Source organism: Zootoca vivipara, chromosome 2, assembly GCF_965207765.1.
Source record: "Zootoca vivipara chromosome 2, rZooViv2.hap1.1, whole genome shotgun sequence".
Lineage (NCBI taxonomy): Eukaryota > Metazoa > Chordata > Lepidosauria > Squamata > Lacertidae > Zootoca > Zootoca vivipara.
Genome location: NC_142584.1, coordinates 921 through 28,004, shown reverse-complemented (window position 1 = coordinate 28,004; position 27,084 = coordinate 921). Strand labels below are relative to the sequence as shown.

Sequence of the window (27,084 nt, the reverse complement as noted above, 5' to 3'; positions counted from 1 at the left end):
ATCTGAGCAGAGTCCTAAGCAAATGACCCAACATTGCCAGTATTGTGTACACAGACAGTTTAAAGTGGATCTGATGTATTCCAGGTATACTTGTGTTTCACATTGCACACACAATGTTATACTCATCCAAGTGTATGAGTATACACTTCTCCCCTCCCATATTTAATTCAGGTTTTTGATTAGTGGGTAATGCAGTAAGGTAAGAAAATCCCACATAAAATCACATATTAGCTAACTGTGGATCTTTTTTTAAGAAAAAGACGTGTAGTGATGTTTTGCTGGGTGCCATCTGGGTGACACACATGGTGGTGCTTTGGGCTGTTATTGTTGTTTTTTACCCCCTAGTCTGGTCTATTGGTGAACAAAGGCTGCTAAACAAATACCTTCCCACATGCCCACAGTGGACCTCAGTTTTCTAGAACTCAGGCAGAGCGAGGGACTACTAATTATGTGGAGGGATAAACATCCTGTGGTGTAAAAGTATCTCACCAAGCATCACCCACTTGGGGTTTTATTTCAGTGTCAAGCCAAGCTTCAAGATATACAAAGTGAAAGCCTATCAAATCCATTTGGCATAGCTGCTGCTGAGGTTACAAATCAATTAAAGAGCAGAAATCTCGCATCAGCCAGGAGTTAACCAAAAAATGGTCAAATGGTTTTAAAACTAAAGTTATCTTTAGAGCACCTCTTTGATTATGTTGGGGAAGTGACATTTCCGTGTGGGGAGATCCTGCAGCGCCTGACCACTGAGCCTCTGATGCCTGCCTGGGTAAAGTTCAGCCGAAGTGCTTAGGTCCCCCTGCCATGCTTCCCACTTGGCATGGGCTTCTCACAGATGTAGTAGCACAGATAGCTGCAGTAGACATCATTCCATTCCCCAGAACCCCAAAGATGTGCACAGTCCTCGTTCCCACTGTTATTCGGTTCCCCTGGCTTCCAGTACCTGCATTGAATGTGAAATACTTTGAAAAATATCAAAAATCCAAGATATACAGAATTTGATAGACCAAAAAGCAGTTTGGGTGGGGTGCCGGAAGAGAGGTTTGGACTAGGGTCATAGTGCCTGTGAGGTCTAATCATGCAACAGAACTGATGCAAGTCCTCAGGCTATTACCGGTAGTCCGAAATATATTGGGGGGGTGTTCTTGCTTTGTGCCCCGTGTTTGATCAGGATTGCAGCATCTCCACTTCCCCCTTATGCCATTTTCTCACTGAAATCATCTCCACTGCCATATCTTGCTGTTAGCAGTCCATGAGGACTATTTTTCAGACCGTATATGGTGGATTTCAGTTCAAAAATGGGGGGGGGCAAGGACATACTTAAGGGGGTGTAAAGTTTGACCCTTTAGAAAAGCATTTCCCAATTGTGAGTCTCCATATGTTATTGGACTACAAATCCCATCAGCCTGGACCATTGTCTATGCTGGCTGGGGATGATGGAGACAGTAGTCCAACATTTGGGGACCCAAGGCTGGGAACAGTCAATGTAGAAGGAAGCTTTTGGTGAGGTTATGCTTGGAAGAACATCAGTCATGTGAGAATTCCCGCTGGCAAAATTTTAGATATGGAATGAGAAGAGAATGCCATTTCCAATTTTGTTTTGACCGCACTTGATGCCAGCTGCATAACAAAAGGGATGACAACTACTCAGTGCTTACGTGAAGCCCGAGTAGTAATTGCTGCCATCAATCCATCTCCAGAGTCCTTCAGCATCTCTGTCCGTGAGGCCCATCCAATAACGGTCATTCCTGGTCCGGGTCATAAGGAAATTCTGCATGAGAAAGAAAAATCAGATAAATGTGGCCATGAGAGTACATGGACTTTCTTGTTGGAAGATGACAGGAGAATCCAGATTCGGTTTCTCGGCCATTGCTGCATCGGGTTCCACAGAGTTCAGTTCTGCCATGGGTATTGCATCAGCGTAGAGCTTTATGCAGCCAAAGTAGTATGACCCATGTGCAAGAAGGAGGCATCAACAGACTGGTGGTGGTCCCTAAGGTTAGCAGAAGTACATTTTGTCGCCTGGGGTGGGGGGGTGGGGAGAGAAAACCAAAACAGCTCAATGAGATCTGAGAATGCTCAGTGAAATGCTGCCTGGCTGTTTGTGTGCAGGAAATGAAAACTGGGTGTCAGGGAGCATTGAAATGGAGGCTCCTGGCAGAGGGTGGCTGGCCCTCTGAAAGCACTCCATGCGGCAACATTTTGTGGTGTGCTGAGCATGGCTGGCCACTCAATGCCACTCCAGCACAGAACCTGGCGGGAAGAGTTGCAGCTCAGCGGCAGAGCATCTGCATTGCTTCCTGAAGGTCCTGGGATCCATCACCCGGCATCCTCAGGTAGGGCTGGAGAAATCATGGCGTGCAGCTGAGAGTCTATGTAGACAATCTTGAACTAGATGGATCATTGGTCTGACGTGATCTAAGGCAGCTTCCTAGGTTTCTATGTTGTAAAGCACAGTACAGCACAGAGCACAAATAGCCATTAGATGGGTTTATCAAGGAAGAGGCAAGTTGAATTCACTGGAAAATCTTGAAGACATTGAGAGCCATGTACAGGTATACAGAAACACATCCACTGGGCCAACCATGGGCAGTATGTTGATACAAGGGAAGATCCGTAGTGGCGGTCAAACTGACTTTCAGAGACGTTTGTCCACAATTTTTTTTGAGGAACCCCTCATAAGCATTCAGGAAAACCCCAGGTTCTCTTGAGCCCAGTTTGGAAACTGTAGCCTGGCTGTGATTGGGAGATGCATGCCAAGTTAGTTGGAGGAAGGCAACTAAGCCCCCCAATATCTCTAGGTGCAATGGTTTCCCCCAACTTCCCCTGATTCCTCCAACTCTAGCACACCAGCCCTGGCTGTTTCCTTTCTTTTTACCTGTTCAGGCATACTATCAATGACAACCAGCTTTGAATTTCTGACAGCGCAATCATCCCTGGCCTGCATCCAGTTAGTTTTCTGCAGGGAGAAGTAGTAGCATTTTCCATTGTGGTATTCCCATTCTCTAGTGTCAGGATTGCATGGGAACACTGAGCAAAGGAAAGAGAGACAATATTAGCCAATGGCGCCTTGGAAAGTAAAGTAAAGCTCAGAGATGTCTGAGAGCACAGAAAGTGCAGTAGGCATGTATCTAGCTATGCAGTCGTCCATCTATTTAGAGGAGGAGGAGTTGGCAAAGTGGTGCCCTCCAGATGATGTTTGAATGCAGCTCCTATGTTCATAAGAAGAGCCAAGGATCTAGTTCAGCATCCTGGTAAGCAGTGGTAAGCAGATGCCTATGGAAAGACCACAAACAGTCCTCTCTGCACTTGTGATTTCCCAGAAAATTGAAGTTCAGAAGTTGGCTGCCTCCAAAAATGAGCATTCTGGCTGGGACTGATGGTAATCAGCCTGCTTTCACATGGCAGTTAATTCCGTTTTAACAACTGTTCCGTACCCTCCAACATGTCATGACAAAAAACTGGGACACCATCTTCCAGGGCTGCACTTCTGCACAAGTTACATGACCTGTGCAAGATTGCAGTCCTGAAGAAACACTTTATTAGGGCACGGTGCCCCAAAAGAGATTGCCACCCCCCCCAAAAAAAACACTTTTCTTAGGGGAAAATTGCAGTGCGAAATCAAGCGATATTGCAGCGCCCTAAATGTTTGCCGTGCTCTCATGAGAAAAAACAGGATTTCTCATTTCCTGGGACGGTTGAGGCTTATGCTGTTCCCTAATTGTAAAGTTCTGTATTATATGTGAGCTTTCACAAAAGCCACTTCTGGAACTGTAGTGGAGTATAGTGCAAGTTTAGTGCCCATTTCTGTGCTTCCGGAGAAAAACCTGTTTGCAAATAATATGGAAACAAATGCTAAACTTGCACCGTATTCCACTATAATTCTGGAAGTGGCTTTCAGATCATGTGAAAGCTCAAATATAACGCAAATTGCAAGTGGAGCGTGTTGTTCTGGAATCAAAGAGTCTTTGGACAGGTTCAGCAAGGCGCTTCTGATATTCCTTTTATACTTGAGATCAATTAGGAGAGGTTTGAAAGCTCCTAAGAGAAAATTTTCTCCTAAGAGAAAATAGGGTTAGGAAAACAATAGAATGGGGAAAATCAGAGATCTGTTCAAGAAAATTGGAGATATGAAAGGAACATTTCGTACAAAGATTACCATAATCAAGGACAAAAGTGGTAAGGACCTAACAGAAGCAGAAGACATCAAGAAGAGGTGGCAAGAATACACAGAGGAATTATACCAGAAAGATATGGAGGTCTCGTACACCTCAGGTAGTGTGGTTGCTGACCTTGAGCCAGACATCTTGGAGAGTGAAGTCAAATGGGCCTTAGAAAGCATTGCTAATAACAAGGCCAGTGGAAGTGATGATATTCCAGCTGAACTGTTTAAAATTTTAAAAGATGATGCTGTTAAGGTGCTACACCCAATATGCCAGCAAGTTTGGAAAACTCAGCAATGGCCAGAGGATTGGAGAAGATCAGTCTACATCCCAATTCCAAAGAAGGGCAGTGCCAAAGAATGCTGCAACTACCGCACAATTGCGCTCATTTCACACGCTAGCAAGGTTATTCTACAAGGCAGGCTTAGGCAGTATGTGGACCGAGAACTCCCAGAAGTGCAAGCTGGATTTCGAAAGGGCAGAGGAACCAGAGACCAAATAGCAAACATGCGCTGGATTATGGAGAAAGCTAGAGAGTTCCAGAAAAACGTCTACTTCTGCTTCATTGACTATGCAAAAGCCTTTGACTGTGTCGACCACAGCAAACTATGGCAAGTTCTTAAAGAAATGGGAGTGCCTGATCACCTCATCTGTCTCCTGAGAAATCTCTATGTGGGACAAGAAGCTACAGTTAGAACTGGATATGGAACAACTGATTGGTTCAAAATTGGGAAAGGAGTACGACAAGGTTGTATATTGTCTCCCTGCTTATTTAACTTATATGCAGAATTCATCATGCGAAAGGCTGGACTAGATGAATCCCAAACCGGAATTAAGATTGCTGGAAGAAATATCAGCGCAAAATATGGTCTGAAGCTCAACATCAAAAAAACCAAGATCATGGCCACTGGTCCCATCACCTCCTGGCAAATAGAAGGGGAAGAAATGGAGGCAGTGAGAGATTTTACTTTCTTGGGCTCCTTGATCACTGCAGATGGTGACAGCAGTCACGAAATTAAAAGACGCCTGCTTCTTGGGAGAAAAGCAATGACAAACCTAGACAGCAACTTAAAAAGCAGAGACATCACCTTGCCGACAAAGGTCCGTATAGTTAAAGCTATGGTTTTCCCAGTAGCGATGTATGGAAGTGAGAGCTGGACCATAAAGAAGGCTGGTCGCCGAAGAATTGATGCTTTTGAATTATGGTGCTGGAGGAGACTCTTGAGAGTCCCATGGACTGCAAGAAGATCAAACCTATCCATTCTGAAGGAAATCAGCCCTGAGTGCTCCCTGGAAGGACAGATCGTGAAGCTGAGGCTCCAATACTTTGGCCACCTCATGAGAAGAGAAGAATCCTTGGAAAAGACCCTGATGTTGGGAAAGATTGAGGGCACTAGGAGAAGGGGACGACAGAGGACAAGATGGTTGGACAGTGTTCTCGAAGCTACAAACATGAGTTTGACCAAACTGCGGGAGGCAGTGCAAGACAGGAGTGCCTGGCGTGCTATGGTCCATGGGGTCACGAAGAGTCGGACACGACTAAACAACTGAACAACAACAAAGAGAAAATCACTGAGGCCTATCACTGCTGTGTGAAGCACCACTCCTTAGCTTTCAAGCTCTGTTCCCTGATGTTTAGGGTCTGAGATTCAGGAGAACTGATCACCCTAGAGAAGAATATAAGTTTGGGGTGGGGAGAAGTAGGCTGTAAGCAGAGACCTTTCTAACCCCTGGATCCAACAAGTGTTAAAATGCAAGTCCGGCTAGCTTCCAGTGTTGAGGTGATAGTCTGGGTGATGGGCCATTAAGGAAAACAAAGGATAGTGGATCTGTGAGAGGGTATTTAGGAAAAAGACAAAGGAAAGAGTTGATAGTTCAGTGAGTGAGCCAGATGGAAAAGGAGCAAGCTGGAGAGAGAGAGTCAGAGCAACACTTGAGAATATTGTTTGATTTCTTTTTGGAATCCAAGGCTGTGGCTATGCAAGAAACCAGACCCTCTTGGATTTCTAATGCTGTGAACCCCTCCATTGTAGGATCGGGTTGTATATGTAATTGTAAATAAACCATATATCCTAGAGACACCACAGTCTCCATTGAGCATAGCTGCCAAGTCTCCCATTTTCCATGGGAAACCCCTGTTTTTAAAGCCGTTTCCTGCTGTGACCCCGTAATGGCGAAATATCCTGTAAATATCCGGTGCTGTGGTGTGGTGCTGCACTGAGGTGCTGCTTCCCGTCAACCAACTGTACCTCGTCCGCCTCCTCAGCTCTGTGCCCACCCCTTTCTCTCCTTGTGATTGGCCGCCTTGGCAGAGTCTCCCTCGGTGATTGGTAGCTGGCATGCTAAGGAGGGTTTGGCTGCGCGCTGTGTAATACAGTTAGTGGAGCTGTATCAGTACACACTAGAAGCGGCATTGAGTTGGTCCGATCTCTATGAAGGTGACAGAGGGAAGCGCTCGGTGGCTGCTGTGGTGACTCGGAGGCCCACCCTGCCATTTATGCTCTCCCCACCCCAGCCCAGCCCCGATCCCCGGCTCCGTCTGGATTAGCAGTCTCTGCTGGATTTGCCTTCTCTGGAGCAACATGCAGGCATTGGGGCCTACTTGATTCTCTCTTCGTTCAAACATGGAACAGGACTTAACCAAAAGAAAGCACAGGCAAAATGTTTTCCCCGCTCAGGCCAAGAGCCCTTTCGACAAAAATCAAAAGCTCTAATGAGGAAACACGCAGCTAGTTCTATGCTTTATTCCGAAGAAGACCACCTCTTGGTTCCCCCGCCTTCCATACTGGCTGCCACTGTCTCCCCCTGCAGTTCCTGTGCCCTTTCTGGTTGCCTGCCTCTCTCTCTGCCTCGTGAAACTGACTAAACTTGGCGCTGCCAGGCTTTGCATGTTTGTGAGTTTCACTTGGTGGCACAGGCAGTGTGGCAGGGAAACACAAAGCGGGGGAGGGAGGAGGGGGGAGAGAGAGAGGCAGGGAGTGAGCGAGCGAGAGGAAACAACAGCTGGGGGGAGGAGGAAGAAGAGGAAGAAGAGGAAGAAGAGGAAGAGGAAGAGGAAGAGGAAGAGGAGGAGGAGGAGGAAGAAGAAGAAGAAGAAGAAGAAGAAGAAGAAGAAGAAGAAGAAGAAGAAGAAGAAGAAGAAGAAGAAGAAGAAGAAGAAGAAGAAGAAGAAGAAGGGATCATCTGGCATCGCTGAGCAAAGGGCAAGGGCTGGCTGCGAGCCGAGAGGTTTAGCACCTCGCCCTTGGTTGCGCTGGAGAGGAGGCTGAGAAAAGTTGAGCCTTCCTGCCCGCCCTTCTCCTTCCCCTAAGCCTCGAAACAGGAGCAAAGGCAGCCTCCTCCAGCTAGCCGCATGTCAGCGGCAACTCTCCGCCATGAAACGACTGTCAGATCCCCCTTCCGTCTCCCCTTCCCTTCTCTTGCCTCTCCCCAGCCCTCGCCGCCACCGGTCCTGGGGACGCTGACAAGACTGTAGGGAAGGTGAGGGGATCTCTGTCGTCGGTTAAGGTGACAGGTTGTGGGCGGGCGGCAGCAGAAGTTGCTTCTACGCATGTCTGGACATGTGTAGAAGCGACTTCTGGTGCCGCTCTGCCCATGCCTGGGTACCGGAAATCAGGCAGCGGAAGTTGCTTCTATGCATGTCTGGACATGTGTAGAAGTGACTTCTGGTGCCGGTGCTGCTGATCCTGTATTTTTCTAGCCAGGACTTGGCAGCTATGCCGCTGAGCCTCATTCCTGAAGGAAACATGAACCCTGGGTGAGAGTCTGGAACATCTTGGATCTTGCACGGTGCAGGGATTGGGGTGGCAGGCAACAATATGTTACAAGACTCACATTCATAATCATGTTCAGTTCGTGGCTTTGGACTCTCATCAATCATTTCACTCAGTTCTGCTGAAAGTGTTGTTGCTTAAAATTTTAAAAGAGGGAAAGGGGAAATGTTAGAAATTTATAGCTGAAATGAAACATTTTAAATTGCAGACGTTATGATGCATGAAGGTGTGATACGGTTTATTATATTATCTCCTCTGGAGAGACGGCAAATCAGGAGATATTTAGCGATGGAATGCTTAGTAATAACATTGAGTGTCAGTGTTGTGCTAATTAATCAATTAACTTTGAAACAATGCCTCCCTTTCCCACACCCCTCCAAACATCACAAGGTGGTTTGAAGTTGGCATTACGCTAACTGTATAACAAATTATCTCCTAATATAGGGGTGGGAAATCTGTGGCCCTGCAGTTGTGGACTGCAACTCCTGTTATTTACTGTATTTTTCCATCTATAAGAAATCAGCTTTCACTTCCCTTCATTTAGTGATTTTGCTCATTTTTATTTAGGCAGGTATTGATAGTTATTTTTCTAGTTTAGTCAGATTGATTCACACCCTATGCCATTATGAGCATTATGAGATTATTGTTTTGCCAGTTGTGCTAGAAATATTTATATTGAGGGGCTGCATAGAAATCTTTAAAATAAATTTATAAATTCATTCATAGTTATTAAAGAATAATAAACCAACACATACGCCTCCCTTTGTTTCTGACGGAGCCAAAGTCAAGAAACAATGTCCTTTATAGATGAAATGTTTTGAACGATAAAGAGGGAAATGGTCAAAGTACCTTTGGAAAGAGCCACTATGAAGAAAACAGCAGCTCCCAGGATAGAGGCCATCAGCAGGACGTAGGTGTGGAAGACCGGCCTCCGGGTGAAATTAAGGTAACTTCTTTCTTTAAATAAAGAAAAGAGAAAGAAGGGAAAGTTATAGCCATTGTTCCATGACCGCTGGAATCATGCAAGAACCTTTATTCCAACAGTTTCCAGCAAGTGCTCTGAGCTGAGGATATGCATCCATTGTGAGTGCATTGTTATTATTAGCATCTCTATTAAAGGTAAAGGTACCCCTGACTGTTAGGTCCAGTCACGGACAAGTCTGGAGTTGCGACGCTCATCTCGCTCTATTGGCCGAGGGAGCCGGCGTACAGCTTCCAGGTCATGTGGCCAGCATGACAAAGCCGCTTCTGGCCAACCAGAGCAGCACACGGAAACGCTGTTTACCTTCCCGCTGGAGCGGTACCTAGTTATCTACTTGCAATTTGCCATGCTTTTGAACTGCTAGGTTGGGAGGAGCTGGGACCGAGCAACGGGAGCTCACCCCGTCGCGGAGATTCGAACCACGACCTTCTGATCGGCAAGCCCTAGGCTCTGTGGTTTAACCCACAGTGCCACCCACGTCCCTAGCATCTCTATTAGCATCTCTCTTTTTTTCTCCTTTCCCCCCCTTAATTTATTAAAAACTCACAAAATTCACAAGAAATGCATTAAAATGAAAGAAACAAATATACAATTCATCATGCATTTCATTATTCGTTGCAGATCAATCAATTCTGTTCAAAATGTACAAAGATAGATTGAATTGTTAGACTAAACTATTTTAGACAGGTAAAGAAAAGAAGACAGACAATTGAGAAAAAAGAAAAGATAAAAGAAGAAATTAAAGAAGGAAAGAAGATAAGAAAGGAAAAAAGAAAAATTAGACGACAAAATACATTAATTCCTAGAACACTGCCACCGCTTTCTGCACAGCAATTTTACATTTTTTTCTTTATTTTGTCTCTTAATAGTGTACTGTTCTTATATTCACAGACATTAATCTAGTGAAATGTCCATCTTGTTTTTATATCCTGCAGGGTTAGTCTAAGCATAACCATGTTTTGTTTCCCAGACCTCTTTTCCTTAAGTTTCATTTAGGCAGTCCCTTTGTTTCTTGATCTTTTCTTTTGGTTTTTGCCGTATTAAGTCCGTTAATTTAGCTAGCTGTAGATATTCACATAGCTTGTCTATCCATTCCCCCTTTCGTTGGTATAGTATTTCCTTTCCAAGTTCTTGCAATTATTACTCTCGCCACCATTGATGCATATAGAAAGATATTGATTTTATCACAGGGGATATAGAATCATAGAATCATAGAGTTGGAAGAGACCACAAGGGCCATCCAGTCCAACCCCCTGCCAAGCAGGAAACACCATCAAAGCATTCTTGACATATGCCTGTCAAGCCTCTGCTTAAAGACCTCCAAAGAAGGAGAATCCACCACACTCCTTGGTAGCAAATTCCACTGCCGAACAGCTCTTATTGTCAGGAAGTTCTTCCTAATGTTTAGGTGGAATCTTCTTTCTTGTAGTTTGAATCCATTGCTCCGTGTCCGCTTCTCTGGAGCAGCAGAAAACAACCTTTCTCCCTCCTCTATATGACATCCTTTCATATATTTGAACATGGCTATCATATCACCCCTTAACCTTCTCTTCTCCAGGCTAAACATACCCAGCTCCCTAAGCCGTTCCTCATAAGGCATCATTTCCAGGCCTTTGGCCATTATATAAAATATCATTATATAAAATTCCTAGTAGATAGGACTCTGCCCTTTTGGTAAAAGATGTTTTTACTAGTTTTTGAATCTCTTCATGTATCATTTCCCAGAACTTTTTAATTTTTGGACAGGTCCACCACGTATGGTATAAAGTGCCAATCGTATTATAACATCTCCAGCATTTATTGCTAGTAGTTTTCTTTATTTTTGCTATCCTGTCTGGAGCCAGTACCATCTGTGATGTAGTTTCATAAAGTTCTCCCTTAACGTGTAACAGGCTGTGAAGTTTATATTTTTCTCCCAGAACTTTTGCCATTCACTATAATCTATTTCAAATTCCAAGTCTTGTTCCCACTTACATATATACTTGTTTTTTATTTCTTGATCTGAATCTGTATTATCTAAAAGCCTGTACATTTTTCATTATTGTATAGAACTTGTTTTTATGTCTTTTTCATATGTTGCCTTCAATTGAAAATATTCTAACCAATATATCCCTCTTGTTTTTAGTTCTTCATACTCCTTCAGTTTAGTATTTCCATTTATGTTTTCTGTTATCTCTCTATAAGTTAGCCATACTTCTTTTTTATTGCATTTTAGAGTAGAATTTGCCTCCAGCGGTGATGTCCACCATGGAGTTTTATCTATTATCCTTTCTTTTGTTCTTTCCCATACTTCCACTAGGGCCTTCCTTACTGTATGGTTTTCAAAATCTTTATGGATTTTGCTCTTCTCATACATCAAGTACGCATGCCAGCTGAAGATTTTATTCCATCCTTCCAGTTCCAAAAATTCATATTTTTTTAAGATTAACCATTCTTTTAACCAAGTCCAGCAGGCCGGCTCAAAGTATCATTTCAGGTCTGGTAGTGCAAAGCCTCCAGCTTCTTTTGCACCTGTCAGTATTTCCATTTTCATTCTTGCCTTCTTCCCTTGCCATATAAAGTCTGCTAAATCTTTTTGCCAATCCTTGAGATACTTTGTTCCAATTATTATGGGAATGTTTTGAAATAAGAACAAAATTTTTGGTAGTACTATCATTTTTATCATAGAGACCTTGCCCCATATTGAAAGATTTAGACTTTTCCATTTCTCTAAGCTATTTTTTATTTCATTCCATTTCTTAATATAATTATCTTTGAACAGGTTTGTATTTTTGTTGGTGATCCATATTCCTAAATAATTCACTTTATTCTCTATTTTTATTCCTGTTATTTTTTTCTAATTCTTCTTTATCTTTCTCTCTCATATTTTTTTATCAGCATTTTAGATTTATCTTTGTTTAGTTTAAATCCAGATACGTCGCCAATTTTTTTCATATTGTCTAAGGCTTTCTGGAAGAAATATCAACAACCTCAGATATGCAGATGACACAACCTTGATGGCAGAAAGTGAGGAGGAATTAAAGAACCTTTTAATGAAGGTGAAAGAGGAGAGCGCAAAATATGGTCTGAAGCTCAACATCAAAAAAACCAAGACCATGGCCACTGGTCCCATCACCTCCTGGCAAATAGAAGGGGAAGAAATGGAGGCAGTGAGATTTTACTTTCTTGGGCTCCTTGATCACTGCAGATGGTGACAGCAGTCACATAATTAAAAGACGCCTGCTTCTTGGGAGAAAAGCAATGACAAACATAGACAGCATCTTAAAAAGCAGAGACATCACCTTGCCGACAAAGGTCCGTATAGTTAAAGCTATGGTTTTCCCAGTAGTGATGTATGGAAGTGAGAGCTGGACCATAAAGAAGGCTGATCGCCGAAGAATTGATGCTTTTGAATTATGGTGCTGGAGGAGACTCTTGAAAGTCCCATGGACTGCAAGAAGATCAAACCTATCCATTCTGAAGGAAATCAGCCCTGAGTGCTCACTGGAAGCACAGATTCTGAAGCTGAGGCTCCAATACTTTGGCCACCTCATGAGAAGAGAAGACTCCCTGGAAAAGACCCTGATGTTGGGAAAGATTGAGGGCACTAGGAGAAGGGGACGGCAGAGGATGAGATGGTTGGACAGTGTTTTTGAAGCTACGAACATGAGTTTGACCAAACTGCGGGAGGCAGTGCAAGACAGGAGTGCCTGGCGTGCTCTGGTCCATGGGGTCACGAAGAGTCGGACACGACTAAACGACTAAACACAAGGCTTTTTGGATGCTTTCCTCTGGAGTTTCTGTCATAATAATCATGTCGTCAGCGAACACTTTGACTTTATAGCAAAGCACTCCCAAATTAATTCCTCTTATTTCTTTATCTTTTCTCAACTCTATTAATAATGTTTCCAGAGTCATGATAAATAAGAGAGGTCTCGTCCCTCTTTCGATTTTGAATTCCTCTGTAATTTCATTATTTATAATTAATTTTGCTTTCTGTTCTTTGTAGATTGCCTGTATTCCATTTAAAAAAAAATTGTCCCAATTTCAAGCTCTCACAGGTGTTATTTAAGAAGCTCCATGACACGCTGTTAAAGGCTTTCTCGGCATCTACCATCAGCATTACTATTTTCATGCTGGGTTTCAATTCCGTATAGTCCATAAGGTCAATAATTATCCTAATGTTGTCTTTTATTTGATTCCCTGGAAGGAAACCAGCTAGGTCATTCTCTATTATTCTGTTTAGGAGATTTTTCATTCTATTTGCTAAGATTCCAGTAAAGAGTTTATAGTCTATATATGATAAAGAAATTGGTCTATAATTTTTAATTAAGTTCAAATCTGATCTTTTTTAGGTATCAGGGTTATTAAGGCTTCTTGCCAGGATTTTGGTATTTCTCCTTTTTCTAATATTTCATTCATTATTGCGTTAAGTTTGGGTACCAATATTTCTTCTAATTTTTTGTAATATTTAACTGAGATCCCATCAGGCCCTAGTGACTTCCCTTCTTTCATTTTTCTGACCACATTTCTTATTTCTTCTTCTTCGATTTCTGCATTAAGGTATTGATATTCTGTTTCATTAATTTCTGGTAGGTTATTTTCTATTAAATACTTTTGGATTTCTTTCTTTTCTTATTTATATAGTTTTTTATACTAATTTATAAAACTGGCTTTGATTTGTTGTAGATCTGTAATTTCTTTACCTTCATCTATAATCTTATTTATTACTCTTTCAGTTTGTTTTTCTTTGTTCAACCAAGCTAGCATTCTTCCGGGTTTATTTGCCTGTTCAAAGTATCTTTGTTTTGTCCATATAATTTTATTTTTGACTTCACTATTTATTAAGTCAGATAAGTAGGATTGCAATCTTTTAATATGTTGCAATAATTTTTCATTTCTTGAGTTCTTTATTAGGTCTTTCTCTTTCTCTCTTATTTGTTTATTCATCTCCATTATATTTTTCCCTTTTTTCTTTTTAATCCTCCCCATTTGTTGAATCCCATATCCTCTCATATAGGCTTTACTTGTTTCCCATATTAATTTCCTATCGGTTTCTTGTTTTTCATTTATTTCAAAGAATTCTTTCAGAACTTCTTTCGCTCTTATTACTCTCTGATCATCTCTCCATATCTCATCATTCATTCTCCACCTCCCTTTGGTATTATTTTGAAACCTCATTTGGATTGTCACTGGGTTATGATCCGAAATAGATCTATTCAAAATTTCAGCTTTTTCTAAGCTTAACATTAGTTTCTTTGTTACCATTTTGTATCAGTTCTTCCCCCCGATTTCCTCGCTTCCGAATAGTGCGTAATATCTTTCACTGTGGGGTTTTTCGTTCTCCAAGTATCATATAAATCAAAGTTCTCAATTAAATGAAAGAAAGAAATAGTTGTTATATTGTCACTTAGATTTTTTCCCATTCTTTCCATTGACATTATAAGTTCTTTCATGTACGTATTATTATCTCCCTCTATTATTGATGTCCTGCACTGATAACTTTGAGCTGGGTTTGAGCCACTCACGGCAGAAGCCTTCTTTGATCCCATCTAGCGTAATTATTTTTTAACTTTATTTATTTTTTTGTCTTAACTCTTGTCTAGGCGTTCTGTATCCAGTTTGGGAATTCCCTTTATCCAATTATTTATATATCCAATTTCCTAATTTGTAGATTGTAAACCTTCTTAAAAGTAGTTGTGCCAATATTTTAGCCCCTCAGTGCTCTCTTTTTAAAAATGTATTTATTTTCCCCTGTTGTTTCTTCATTGGCCTGTAGGTGGCAGCACTGTTTTACCTTTAACTACCGGTATGTTGCTTTGATGTATTCTTTGACTACTACAACACCTCCCTCTAATGCTTCCAATTTCTCTCTTTGCTTTCTTTTCCTGTTTTTATCCTTCTTAACTTCCGTTAATGGCATTAGTGGCTTTCAATGGCGTTTTATCCCTTTAGTCCACCTAGCGCTTTCAGCAAATATTTTAGGCTTGTTTGCCATTTATTCGCTCTTTTTTATTGTCAAGATTGTTTCTTATGAAGAACCACCCAGGCTGTGTTTATCGCTGTTGTTCTGTGCACTATTCCTTCCCCTTAGTCTGCTTTCACTTCTATCTCCACTTCCTCAATTTTAATCCTTCCGATTTAAATATAAGAGCTTTGCTCTTTTTATTAAAAAGCCTCTTGCAGGGTCGTTAGACAGAGGATAGCTGTGTTTTGTTGCGGTTCCCTTCTCCTTTCATGTCTTTCTCTGTTTAATTGTTAGTAAAAGCTTTATTTCCGTCAATTCTCCCCCCCTCCCCATTTCTCTGCGGGTTTTTTGTGTGTGTTTTTAAACAAATTTATGGTTCTCCAGTTTGTGGGAGTTGTTGTTGTTTAGTCGTTTAGTCGTGTCCGACTCTTCGTGACCCCATGGACCATAGCACGCCAGGCACTCCTGTCTTGCACTGCCTCCCGCAGTTTGGTCAAACTCATGTTCGTAGCTTCGAGAACACTGTCCAACCATCTCGTCCTCTGTCGTCCCCTTCTCCTAGTGCCCTCAATCTTTCCCAACATCAGGGTCTTTTCCAAGGATTCTTCTCTTCTCATGAGGTGGCCAAAGTATTGGAGCCTCAGCTTCACGATCTGTCCTTCCAGGGAGCACTCAGGGCTGATTTCCTTCAGAATGGATAGGTTTGATCTTCTTGCAGTCCATGGGACTCTCAAGAGTCTCCTCCAGCACCATAATTCAAAAGCATCAATTCTTCAGCGATCAGCCTTCTTTATGGTCCAGCTCTCACTTCCATACATCACTACTGGGAAAACCATAGCTTTAACTATACGGACCTTTGTCGGCAAGGTGATGTCTCTGCTTTTGAAGATGCTGTCTAGGTTTGTCATTGCTTTTCTCCCAAGAAGCAGGCGTCTTTTAATTTCGTGACTGCTGTCACCATCTGCAGTGATCAAGGAGCCCAAGAAGGTAAAATCTCTCACTGCCTCCATTTCTTCCCCTTCTATTTGCCAGGAGGTGATGGGACCAGTGGCCATGATCTTGGTTTTTTTGATGTTGAGCTTCAGACCATATTTTGCGCTCTCCTCTTTCACCCTCATTAAAAGGTTCTTTAATTCCTCCTCGCTTTCTGCCATCAAGGTTGTGTCATCTGCATATCTGAGGTTGTTGATATTTCTTCCAGCAATCTTAATTCCGGCTTGGGATTCATCTAGTCCAGCCTTTCGCATGATGAATTCTGCATATAAGTTAAATAAGCAGGGAGACAATATACAACCTTGTCGTACTCCTTTCCCAATTTTGAACCAATCAGTTGTTCCATATCCAGTTCTAACTGTAGCTTCTTGTCCCACATAGAGATTTCTCAGGAGACAGATGAGGTGATCAGGCACTCCCATTTCTTTAAGAACTTGCCATAGTTTGCTGTGGTCGACACAGTCAAAGGCTTTTGCATAGTCAATGAAGCAGAAGTAGACGTTTTTCTGGAACTCTCTAGCTTTCTCCATAATCCAGCGCATGTTTGCTATTTGGTCTCTGGTTCCTCTGCCCTTTCGAAATCCAGCTTGCACTTCTGGGAGTTCTCGGTCCACATACTGCCTAAGCCTGCCTTGTAGAATAACCTTGCTAGCGTGTGAAATGAGCGCAATTGTGCGGTAGTTGCAGCATTCTTTGGCACTGCCCTTCTTTGGAATTGGGATGTAGACTGATCTTCTCCAATCCTCTGGCCATTGCTGAGTTTTCCAAACTTGCTGGCATATTGGGTGTAGCACCTTAACAGCATCATCTTTTAAAATTTTAAACAGTTCAGCTGGAATATCATCACTTCCACTGGCCTTGTTATTAGCAATGCTTTCTAAGGCCCATTTGACCACTCTCCAAGATGTCTGGCTCAAGGTCAGCAACCACACTACCTGAGGTGTACGAGACCTCCATATCTTTCTGGTATAATTCCTCTGTGTATTCTTGCCACCTCTTCTTGATGTCTTCTGCTTCTGTTAGGTCCTTACCACTTTTGTCCTTAGTTTGTGGGAGAGACGTCTTGTTTTTAACAGTTTTGTATTAGGAGAGCGCAGCACTCCCTCATTGGGTTTCTGGGGAGTTTCCCAGTGCCGGGGGTTCTCCGTTTCTCCTTCTCTTTTGTTCTTTAAATTTAGAAGTGTTCTGGAGAGCCCCTTTTCGCACTGCCTTGGGCCCTTGCCCTCACGATCCCCCCCCCTGAGGTCGGGGTAACTTACGCCTTGTCCCCCATTGTTTTCTTTGCCCAGCGTCAGTTCTGCCTCAAGATAGCAGGAGCGCAGATCCCCACCCGATCTCCAGAGCACCGTTCCGGAAGTCTAGCATCTATCTATTAGCAACAGCTGGCAAAATTATTGCAAGGATCTTAGCAAACCATCTCATAACAATATCCGAGGTGACCCTTCCTGAATCTCAAAATGGATTTCGGCCCTCTAGGGGGACAGTGGACATGATTTTCACCGCGCGACAGCTTCAAGAAAAATCCAGAGAACAAAACCAACCCCTGTATATGGAGTTTATTGACCTGACTAAGGCTTTCGACACTGTTAATCGTAATGCCCTGTGGACTGTCCTTCTGAAAGTTGGCTGCCCAGATAAATTTGTAAACATCATTCAGCTCCTCAATGACAATATTACAGCAACAATCGCAGATAACAATGGCTCTCAAAGTGAACCATTCACAGTGGGATCAGGTGTTAAACAGGGTTGTGTTATTGCCCCAACTCTATTCATTATTTTCATTGCCATGATCTTGCACTTTGTCAAAGGGAAACTCCCCACCGGAGTAGAAATCATATATCGAACAGATGGAAAGCTCTTCAATCTGAGCAGGCTGAAAGTAAAAAGTAAGGTTACCGTAACGTCCGTCATAGAGCTTCAGTATGCTGATGACAACGTAGTGTGCGCACACTCAGAGTATGACCTCCAAACCATCCTAAATATTTTTGCAGAAGCTTACGAAAAACTTGGCTATCACTCAACATCCAAAAAACCAAAGTGCTGCATCAGCAAGTACAAAATAATACTCTGCAGCGCCACAAATCCAACTCAGTGGTGTAATGTTGGGGAATGTTGATCACTTCTCCTACCTAGGCAGTTATGTTTCCACAAGGGCCAACATTGATGCCGAAATCCAGCATCGCCTGAGCTCTGCGAGTGTAGCTTTCTCCCGATTGAAGTGCAGAGTGTTCGAGGACCGGAACATTCGCAGGGAAACCTATTGTACTACCAACCTTATTATATGCTTGTGAAACATGGACCACTTATAAACACCATCTCCAACTGCTCAAAAGATTCCATCAACGGTGTCTGGAAGGAACAAAGATCACCAGTGTTGAAGCAATGATTCTTCAACATCAACTTCGTTGGACTGGTCATGTTGTGCGGATGCCTGATGATCATCTTACAAAGCAACTACTATATTCCGAACTTAAAAATGGAAAGCATAATTCTGGTGGCCAACAAAAGAGGTTTAAAGACTGTCTCAAGGCAAATATTAAAAAATGTAGTATAAACACTGACAACTGGGAAACACTGGCCTGCGAGTGCTCCGGTTGGAGAACAGCCTTTACCAAAGGTGTCATGGGCTTTGAAGACACTCAATCTGAGGACACAAGGGAGAAACGTGCTAAGAGGAAGGCACACTTGGCAAATCCACACCGTGATCAACTCCCACCCAGAAACCAATGTCCCCACTGTGGAAGGACGTGCAGTTCCAGAATTGGCCTCCACAGTCACTTACGGACTCACTGTTAAAACCGTGTTTATGGAAGACGACCTTACTTGGCTACAAGTGATCGCCAAAGAAGAAGAAGAAGATTGTTATGAGTGTGCCAGGCCCCTGTAATCCCTGGATGGTGCAAGCTCTGTGCTAGATGGCAAATGGGTGGGGCCCCCTCACTCAACTCAGAGACAGTTGGATGGACAAAGCCTGAATTGAGAGTTGAGAGTTGCTCTGATATGAGTTAGCAGCAAAACAGCAAATGGGGAGCAAGAGAGACAGAGCAATGATGGTTTCTGTTGGAATCCAAGGTTGTGGCTACTGGAGAAACAAGACCCTTGCTATGAACTCCTCCATCATAGACTCAGGTTGTATATATGTGTAAATAAACCATATATCATAAAGACACCAGAGTCTCCGCTGTGCCTCATTTCCAAAAGGAAACACAAGCCCCTGGTAAGTGCCTGGGATCCCTGAAATCTTGCACCCCTCAGAGATTGGGGTGGCGTGCAACGGTATAACACTTGCCTTGGTGCAGCCTTTCTTGCTATCTTACTGCGCTTGCATGATGTCTTGGAACTTTCTTGAAGTATCGGCTGTGCATGAAGGTTATTTGCTGCTTGCGGTGCAGTTGCAGCCGGCCTTGTGTTGGTTTTATGGTGGGGTTAAGAAACAAACATGCCCACAATAAAGCAGCAGTCTTGGAGGGCCCCCAGGAGTCACTTTGGCCCCTCCACCTCTGATTTCCTTAGGTGCTTCTTGTGGGAATGTTCAGGGATGTGGATGAGGAGATATATTCTATCCTATCCCCGCTTGCGCTAGCAAGCACCAAACTTTAGCAGAGTAAAACCATTCCCCTTTTGCAAAATACACAGCAGAAAAGCGTTTGCGAAGGCTTGATTTAAGCCTGTAAAATAAAGTGTATCTTCCTGGTATTTTTCCCCTTTTTCCCTCTTAAAAGAAAAGACATGACACAATGCTCTTAAAAGTATAAAAGATATTTACTTACAAGCATCTCGAGGTATAGCACACTCAAACGGTAGACTGGCTTAGGTAAAAAGTGATATATACATGTGAAGTTCACTTATAGGAAGTGAGACTCCATCTCATCTCTCTCTGGGCTGGAAGTCTAGAGGGAGACTCACTAAGATGTTGCTTCTTAGATGTGTGTAGTCCAAGAGGTCTGGTCCAAGAGGAGGAAATGGCTTCTCGCTAGTGAATTTATCTGCCACTTCCCCAACTCATTTGCATGTGGAGGAACAGGAAACCAAGCTAGTCATGTGTTCCCCCACAGTCCTCCAAGTGGACTCTCTAGGGATTGTTGTGACTTGACTTCACTTAACCCTTTGCATCCCACACTTCTGTGCCCGGTAACCTGACCTGTACATTAAAAGAACCTCTGAATGGCCTTTTTCTTAAGCATTCATCCAGATTTGCTATTACAAAGCTTACAGGTCTTTATTTGGCAGACATCCTTTGTTTGCAGGGAGGTTCAGTGACAAAAGAGGGACCAACATTTTGCTTGCAGGTCTTCCCATTAGCCATTTGTTCACTGCACATTTTTCAGTGCATTTCCACCTGTCACATTCCTAACCATAAAAGGCCTTTTTTTAAAAAAAAGTGAATTTGTTGCAGTAAGTTGACTAGAGTGCTTTAATTCACATTATTTGTGCAAACCTCAATTTCCAGTAATGTGTGTGGAACCAGTATGTGCTCAGCTCCCTAAAGTAGACTAATGAAAGAAATTATTTCTTGGCCCGTTAACTCCATCTCGTCTAACACACACACACACACACCCCTTGCATACTTTCAACACAGACTTAATAAGTGACTTTGAAAGCCTGTTGCCTGAAAAATAAATATGTCTTGTGGCATTAGACAAGCACATATACTGCAGCACAGAAAACAGGGGGGGGGGACACAAGTCAGAATAAACAAACAAATAATACATAAATGAACTATTGGACAAGGCACAATAGTGTCAAATAGAGATCTGAGCCAGAAACTTCCTTGTCACAGTCCACTCTTAACTGTGACAGAATTAAGGTTGCACTGCTGTTAACAGTACCAAGGATGAGGAGAAAGAGGAGGAGAAAAAAATTACCTTTATATGTCCGGAAGTCATCTTGCATTTTTTCTTCCTCCATCTTGCAGAGGTCCTTTCCCCCCTCCAGATCTTGACTTTCCAAAATGAGGACTTTACAGTTTACCTTGGCTATTTCATGAGAAGTTAATATGTAACTTGTAGGGATGGCAGAGACCTGCCTGCCAGTTTTTAAAATGCAGCCGCAGCTGAAACATCCTTCATTGAACTGTGGTCCAGAGAGTTCTTAGACAATATGGTAATAAATTTAGTGCCTGTTCAAAATCTTTGTGGGTGGAAATCAGTGCTATAGTCTACTTCCATGAAGTAACAGCCTTGATATGAATGGCAGTGTATGTATGTACCGGGTATGTATGTATGTATGTATGTATGTATGTATGTATGTATGTATGTATGTATAAATAAATATAGAGCTGGAAAGTATCCCAAGGGTCATCTAGTCTAACCCCCTGCAATGCAGGAAACTCAACTCAAGCATCCATAGCAGATGGCCAGCCAACCTCTGATTAAAAATCTCCAAGGAAAGAGAGTCCACCACCCTCTTTGGGACACTGTTCCAGCTTTGTCAGAAAGTTCTTCCTGATGTTTAGTTGGAATCTCCTGTCACAGCCCTTGAGATTCTTGAAGATGGCTTTCATATCTCCTCTCAGTCTCCTCTTTTCCAGGCCAAACATCCCCAACCCAACTCCCTCAACCGTTCCTCATAAGGCTGGTTTCCAGATCCTTTATCATCTTGGTCGCCCTCCTCTGCACACCTTTCAGCTGGCCAATACAGGAAGCGACCATTTTACACATGTCCACTTGATGCATTCACATACATGGTTGCTTCTGGTGACCCAGAAGTGGCCCCCAAATGGAGCTGGGGGCGGAATAGGACGGGGTGGGCTTATGCATGCTCTGCAGATGCACGTGGGGGTCAGGAACAGAACCCCTGTGCAAAATGGTCCTGTATCCTTCTTAAATTGTGGTGCCCAGAACTGGACACAGTATTCCAGATGTGGTCTGACCAAGGCAGAATGGAGTGGTGCCACTTCTTCCTTTGACCTGGACACTCGACATCCTGCAGCCTAGAATAGTGTTTTTTTGCTGTTGCATCACATTGTTGACTCATGTTAAGTTTGGGCCTCGGAGTAAAGGGGCAGGGCCCTGGGGTTAAAAACCAGAGCTAGAAATCTGATGGTTTAGAACAGAAGTGGGGAACCTTTGCCCCGCTCCAATGTTTGCTGGGTGATAGGAGTTGTAGTTCAGCAGCAACTAGAAGGACAAAAGTTCTCCATATCTGAGCAAAAACAAGGAAACTGGAGGAGGAAACTGTGGCTCTCCACAGGTTGGATTGATTGATTGATTGATTGATTGATTGATTTCATAAAATTTATACACCACTTTCATACAGGAAGAAATCACAACTTTGAAACATACGAAAGTTTAAATACTCAAACAGATTAATGTTACCTCAACTTTCTAAGCATCTGGCCAGGGTTGTCTAAACAGGAAAATAGTACAGTGAAGGTGTTATATGTCAGGGATGTGTATACCTGTGAAGAGATCCAGGATTTAAAATTTCAAAGCCAAATTGAGAGTATCTGGGTCAAAATTAAGGGAGAGAAAAATAACAGTGATCTCATTGTGGGAGTTTACTATAGATCCCTAACCCAAACTGAGGACACAGATGATGCCTTCCTGGAGCAGATGACCAAGCATTCAAAAGGAAGTGAGATAGTAGTTGTTGTGTATTGAGTCAAAGGATTTTATATCTGTATTATTATTGTCTGTATTTGCATTAGGATAAAGTAACTGCTTTTTGGTTCCAGAGGGTACAGCTACTATTGGTTCATTTAAGCTGCTGTATTTGGATCCTCTGTCTTATTGGTTTCCTCCAAAAGGCAGCACTGTGATTGCCTGATATTGTTCCCTCCAAAATGTATTCCTTTCTAGCTAGTCCCCTGTCCCTATAAATGTAGCTTTGCTCTCCTCAGACCTCAGTCTTGTTTACTTTAATAAAGAAGTGTTACTAGAGAGCTGTCTCCAGCATATTATGTCAAGAGAACTGAAATCACAAACCCCACGTCACAACAGTAGTAATGGGGGATTTCAACTATCCTGATATTTGTTGGATGTCAAACTCAGCCAAGAGCATAAGGTCGAACAGATTCCTCACTGGCCTTGCAGACAATTTCATTGTCCAGAAAGTGGGAGAAGCAACAAGAGGATAAGCCATTTTAGATCTGGTCCTAACCAATAGTGATGACCTGGTTAGTGGGGTAGAAGTGGCAGGATCATTCGGTGGGAGTGATCATGCTCTTCTGGAGTTTATTATTCAGCGGAAAGGAGCAACCAAGCATACTAAGACTCAAATCCTAGACTTTAAGAAAGCCAACTTCAGAAAACTTAGGGAAACACTGGGTGAAACCCCATGGACAGAAATACTAAAAGGGAAGGGAGTTCATGATGGTTGGAAGATTGTTAAAAGGGAGATATTAAAAGCACAACTTCAGGCAATACCAATGAGACGGAAACATTGAAGGTGCCTAAAGATGCCAGGGTGGCTATCTAAAGAACTTTTAACTGAGTTAAGATGTAAAAGGGATATGTACAAAAAATGAAAAAAGGGGGAAATCACCAGAGAGGAATTCAAACATATAGCCAGCACATGTAGAGACAAAGTCAGAAAAGCTAAAGGAGAGAATGAACTCAGGCTTGCTAGAGAGGTTAAAAGCAACTAAAAGGGCTTTCATGGGTATGTCCGTAGCAAAAGGAAGAACAAGGAAACAGTGGGGTCACTTAGAGGAGATGGTGAAATGCAAACCGGGGACAGAGAAAGGGCAGAACTCCTCAATGCCTTCTTTGCCTCAGTCTTCTCCAAAAAAGAAAACAATGTCTGACCTGAAGAATATGGAGCAGATGATTCAGCAGGGGAAACACAGCCCAGAATAAGTAAGGAGGTAGTAGTTTAGATATATTCAAGTCTCCATGGCCAGATGAACTACATCCAAGAGTATTGAAAGAACTGGCAGAGGTGATTTCAGAACCACTGGCAATAATCTGTGAAAATTCCTGGAGAACAGGCGAAGTTCCAGCCGACTGGAGGAGGGCAAATGTTGTCTCTATTTTCAAAAAGGGGGAAAGAGAGGACCCAAACAATTACCTCCCAGTCAGCCTGACATCAATATCAGGAAAGATTCTAGAGCAGATCATTAAGCAAACGGTCTATGAGCACCTAGAAAGGAACGCTGTGATCACTAAAAGTCAGCATGGGTTTCTGAAAAATAAGTCATGTCAGACTAATCTGATCTCATTTTTTGACAGAATTACAAGCATGGTAGATGAAGGGAATGCTGTGGATGTTGTTGTTGTTCAGTCGTTTAGTCGTGTCCGACTCTTCGTGACCCCCATGTAGCCTATCTTGATTTCAGCAAGGCCTTTGACAAGGTGCCCCATGATATTCTTGTAAAGAAGCTGTTAAAATGCGGGCTAGACAATGCTACCATTCAGTGGATTTGTAACTGGCTGACTGACCGAACCCAAAGGATGCTCATCAATGGCTCCTCTTCATCCTGGAGAGAAGTGACTAGTGGGGTGCCACAGGGTTCTGTCTTGGGCCCAGTCTTATTCAACATCTTTATCAATGGCTTGAGAGCAATACCTGGCTTGAGAGCAATACATGTGAAAAGGATCTAGGAGTCTTGGTAGACCACAAACCTGACATGAGTCAACAGTGTGATGCAGCAGCTAAAAAGCCAATGCAATTCTGGGCTGCATCAATAGGAGTATAGCATTTAGATCAAGGGAAGTAATAGTACCACTGTATTCTGCTCTGGTCAGACCTCACCTGGAGTACTGTGTCCAGTTCTAGGCACCACAGTTCAAGAAGGATACTGACAAGCTTGAATGTGTCCAGAAGAGGACAACCAAAATGTTCAAAGGCCTGGAAACGATGCCTTATGAGGAACGGCTTAGGGAGCTGGGTATGTTTAGCCTGGGGAAGGTTAAGGGGTGATATGATAGCCATGTTCTAATATATAAAAGGATGTCATATAGAAGAGGGAGAAAGATTCTTTTCTGCTGCTCCAGAGAAGCGGACACGGAGCAATGGATTCAAGCTACAAGAAAGAAGATTCCACCTAAACATTAGGAAGAACTTCCTGACAGTAAGAGCTGTTCAGCAGTGAAATTTGCTACCAAGGAGTGTGGTGGATTCTCCTTCTTTGGAGGTCTTTAAGCAGAGGCTTGACAGGCATATGTCAAGAATGCTTTGGTGGTGTTTCCTGCTTGGCAGGGGGTTGGACTGGATGGCCCTTGTGGTCTCTTCCAACTCTATGATTCTTTGATTCTATGAAGGTGCCTGATCTCAACAGGCCGGGATGTCCAAAGTGTAGGTGCTTCAACTCCTGCTCCTCTCTCTCGAGTCATTGGCAGAAATCAAGAGCAGGAGGTGAACACAGTTGAAATCAATAGTCCTTGTTAGTTTAGGCTGCAATAAGTGTAAATATTATTACACTTTCTAATCTGGGAACACACACACACACACACACACACACACGTGGAGCTGCTGTCCAAGGCCTCACAGTGCCTTGGATGTGACTTTCAGGGACCCCAGACACTGCTGCGGTGCATGGCATAACAATCTGGGGCCCAAGTTGGCGCCCATGGATGGGGCACATAGCTAGTTGGGAAAGGTAGTCGTTTCATGCTGACTGCCTGTCAACTGCTTCCTTATCTGAGAGATGGATGAGAGTTGGGAAAGGGCCTCTAAGTCAGGGGTGAGTTAACCGGGCTATGGGTGACTGTTTATGTAGCTTGCTTTCAGGGGTGTAGCCAGGATCAAAACTAGGGGGGGGGCAAGCCATGGTCGTTCAGGGGCGGGGCCACAAAGTGGGAATGTGGGCGGGGCTACAGGGCCAGCTGGCCTGACGATATCGTGGTGGCGGCAGCGGCGGTAGCTGCCATCTTGTGCATCTGGGGCTGGCAGCGGTGGCGGCTACCCTGCTTGGCTGGAGAGGACAGGAGGGTCGGGCAGGCTGTGCTGTAAGAGCAAGGCGGACTTACAACTCATAGAATGATAGAATGATAGAATCATAGAGTTGGAAGAGACCACAAGGGCCATCCAGTCCAACCCCCTGCCAAGCAGGAAACACCATCAAAGCATTCTTGACATATGCCTGTCAAGCCTCTGCTTAAAGACCTCTAAAGAAGGAGACTCTTTGGGTTTTTGAGTTTCATGGCAAAAACATTCCTCCCAACCTTTGTGAGGTACAGCCCATCACTTGCCAGAAGTCCATCTTCAAGAAACTGCAGACCATGATCTAAGAATCCAAACCGTTCCTGTTTGCACCATTTGTGAAGCCAGTTGTTCACTTTCCCTATTTTTCTCTTTCTCCCTGGGCCATGTCGTTCAACTGGGAGGACAGATGAGATGACAATTTGTACATTGAATTGCTTCAACTTCCTGCCCAGAGCCTCATAATCACTTTTGATTACTCGTGTGCCTTGCAAGATCCCTGAGCATGAGTTGGGGAGGATGCAACTGTTACCCGCAATGGGAGTGCCATTGGGTGCTGGGTGACCAGGCTGTACCCTCCCCTTCTGACTCTGTGGCATCCCACAGAAAGAAGAGAGATGGGCATCCTGCTTCCCCAGCCTCGAGCAACTGCATCCTGGGAAGGGAAAGTGCCCATCTCCACCAGTCTCTGGTCTCCAGTCTCAGCCTCCCCCCAACCCCTTATGTCATCCAACTGCCATGCCACTCCTGAGCTTGGTGATGCCTCAAGACGTATAACATGTGGAGAGCACAAGAGTCGGAGGTGACTTATTTTGTCAAGTCGCCAAAGAATAGAGCCAGGACAAAAATAAGCATGCAGAGCATCTCCCTCCCTGCAATTTGGCCGGAGAGGCTTGCCCTGCTGGGTAGATCGCAGAAGGAACCATTGACCATCACCTCTCCCTCTCCTTGACTTCCACCTGCAACTGACTGCCTCACACACCAGTGCAGTCTGGGGGGGGGGATCCTCCCCTGTCTCATGGGTTTTTTTTCTGGCAATCCTTGTCACTCTGCTGCCATGTATCCTGAGTTTCTCTGGCATACAAGGACTTCGCACGTATAGGATTGCTCTTACAGCACAGCCTGCCAAACCCTGCTGCCTCTAGGGTTAGGGTTAGGGTTAGGGTTAGGGTTAGGGGTTAGGGGTTAGGGTTAGGGTTAGGGGTTAGGGGTTAGGGTTAGGGTTTAGGGGTTAGGGTTAGGGTTAGGGTTAGGGTTAGGGGTTAGGGTTAGGGTTAGGGTTAGGGTTAGGGTAGGTTAGGGTTAGGGTTAGGGTTAGGGTTAGGTTAGGGTTAGGGTTAGGGTTAGGGTTAGGGTTAGGGT

The 27,084-nt window shown here is 43.5% G+C and overlaps 1 protein-coding gene across 2 annotated transcripts; it reads right to left on the bottom strand.

Moving 5' to 3' along the window:
* Nucleotides 1-475: 475 nt before the first annotated feature.
* LOC118077881 (hepatic lectin-like) lies at nucleotides 476-21,232 on the bottom strand. 2 transcript variants are annotated; one of them, XM_035101608.3, is made up of 6 exons: nucleotides 20,724-21,232; nucleotides 8,786-8,893; nucleotides 7,998-8,072; nucleotides 2,879-3,030; nucleotides 1,659-1,771; nucleotides 476-943 (listed from the first exon to the last, which is right to left on the bottom strand). In XM_035101608.3, exons 1-6 carry the CDS (start codon nucleotides 20,764-20,766, stop codon nucleotides 790-792), a joined length of 645 nt encoding a protein of 214 aa, XP_034957499.3. In that variant the 5' UTR covers nucleotides 20,767-21,232; the 3' UTR covers nucleotides 476-789. The 2 variants fall into 2 exon arrangements, with proteins under 2 accessions (XP_034957499.3, XP_034957506.1); XM_035101615.3 differs by lacking the exon at nucleotides 20,724-21,232 and adding an exon at nucleotides 19,629-19,814.
* Nucleotides 21,233-27,084: the final 5,852 nt, after the last annotated feature.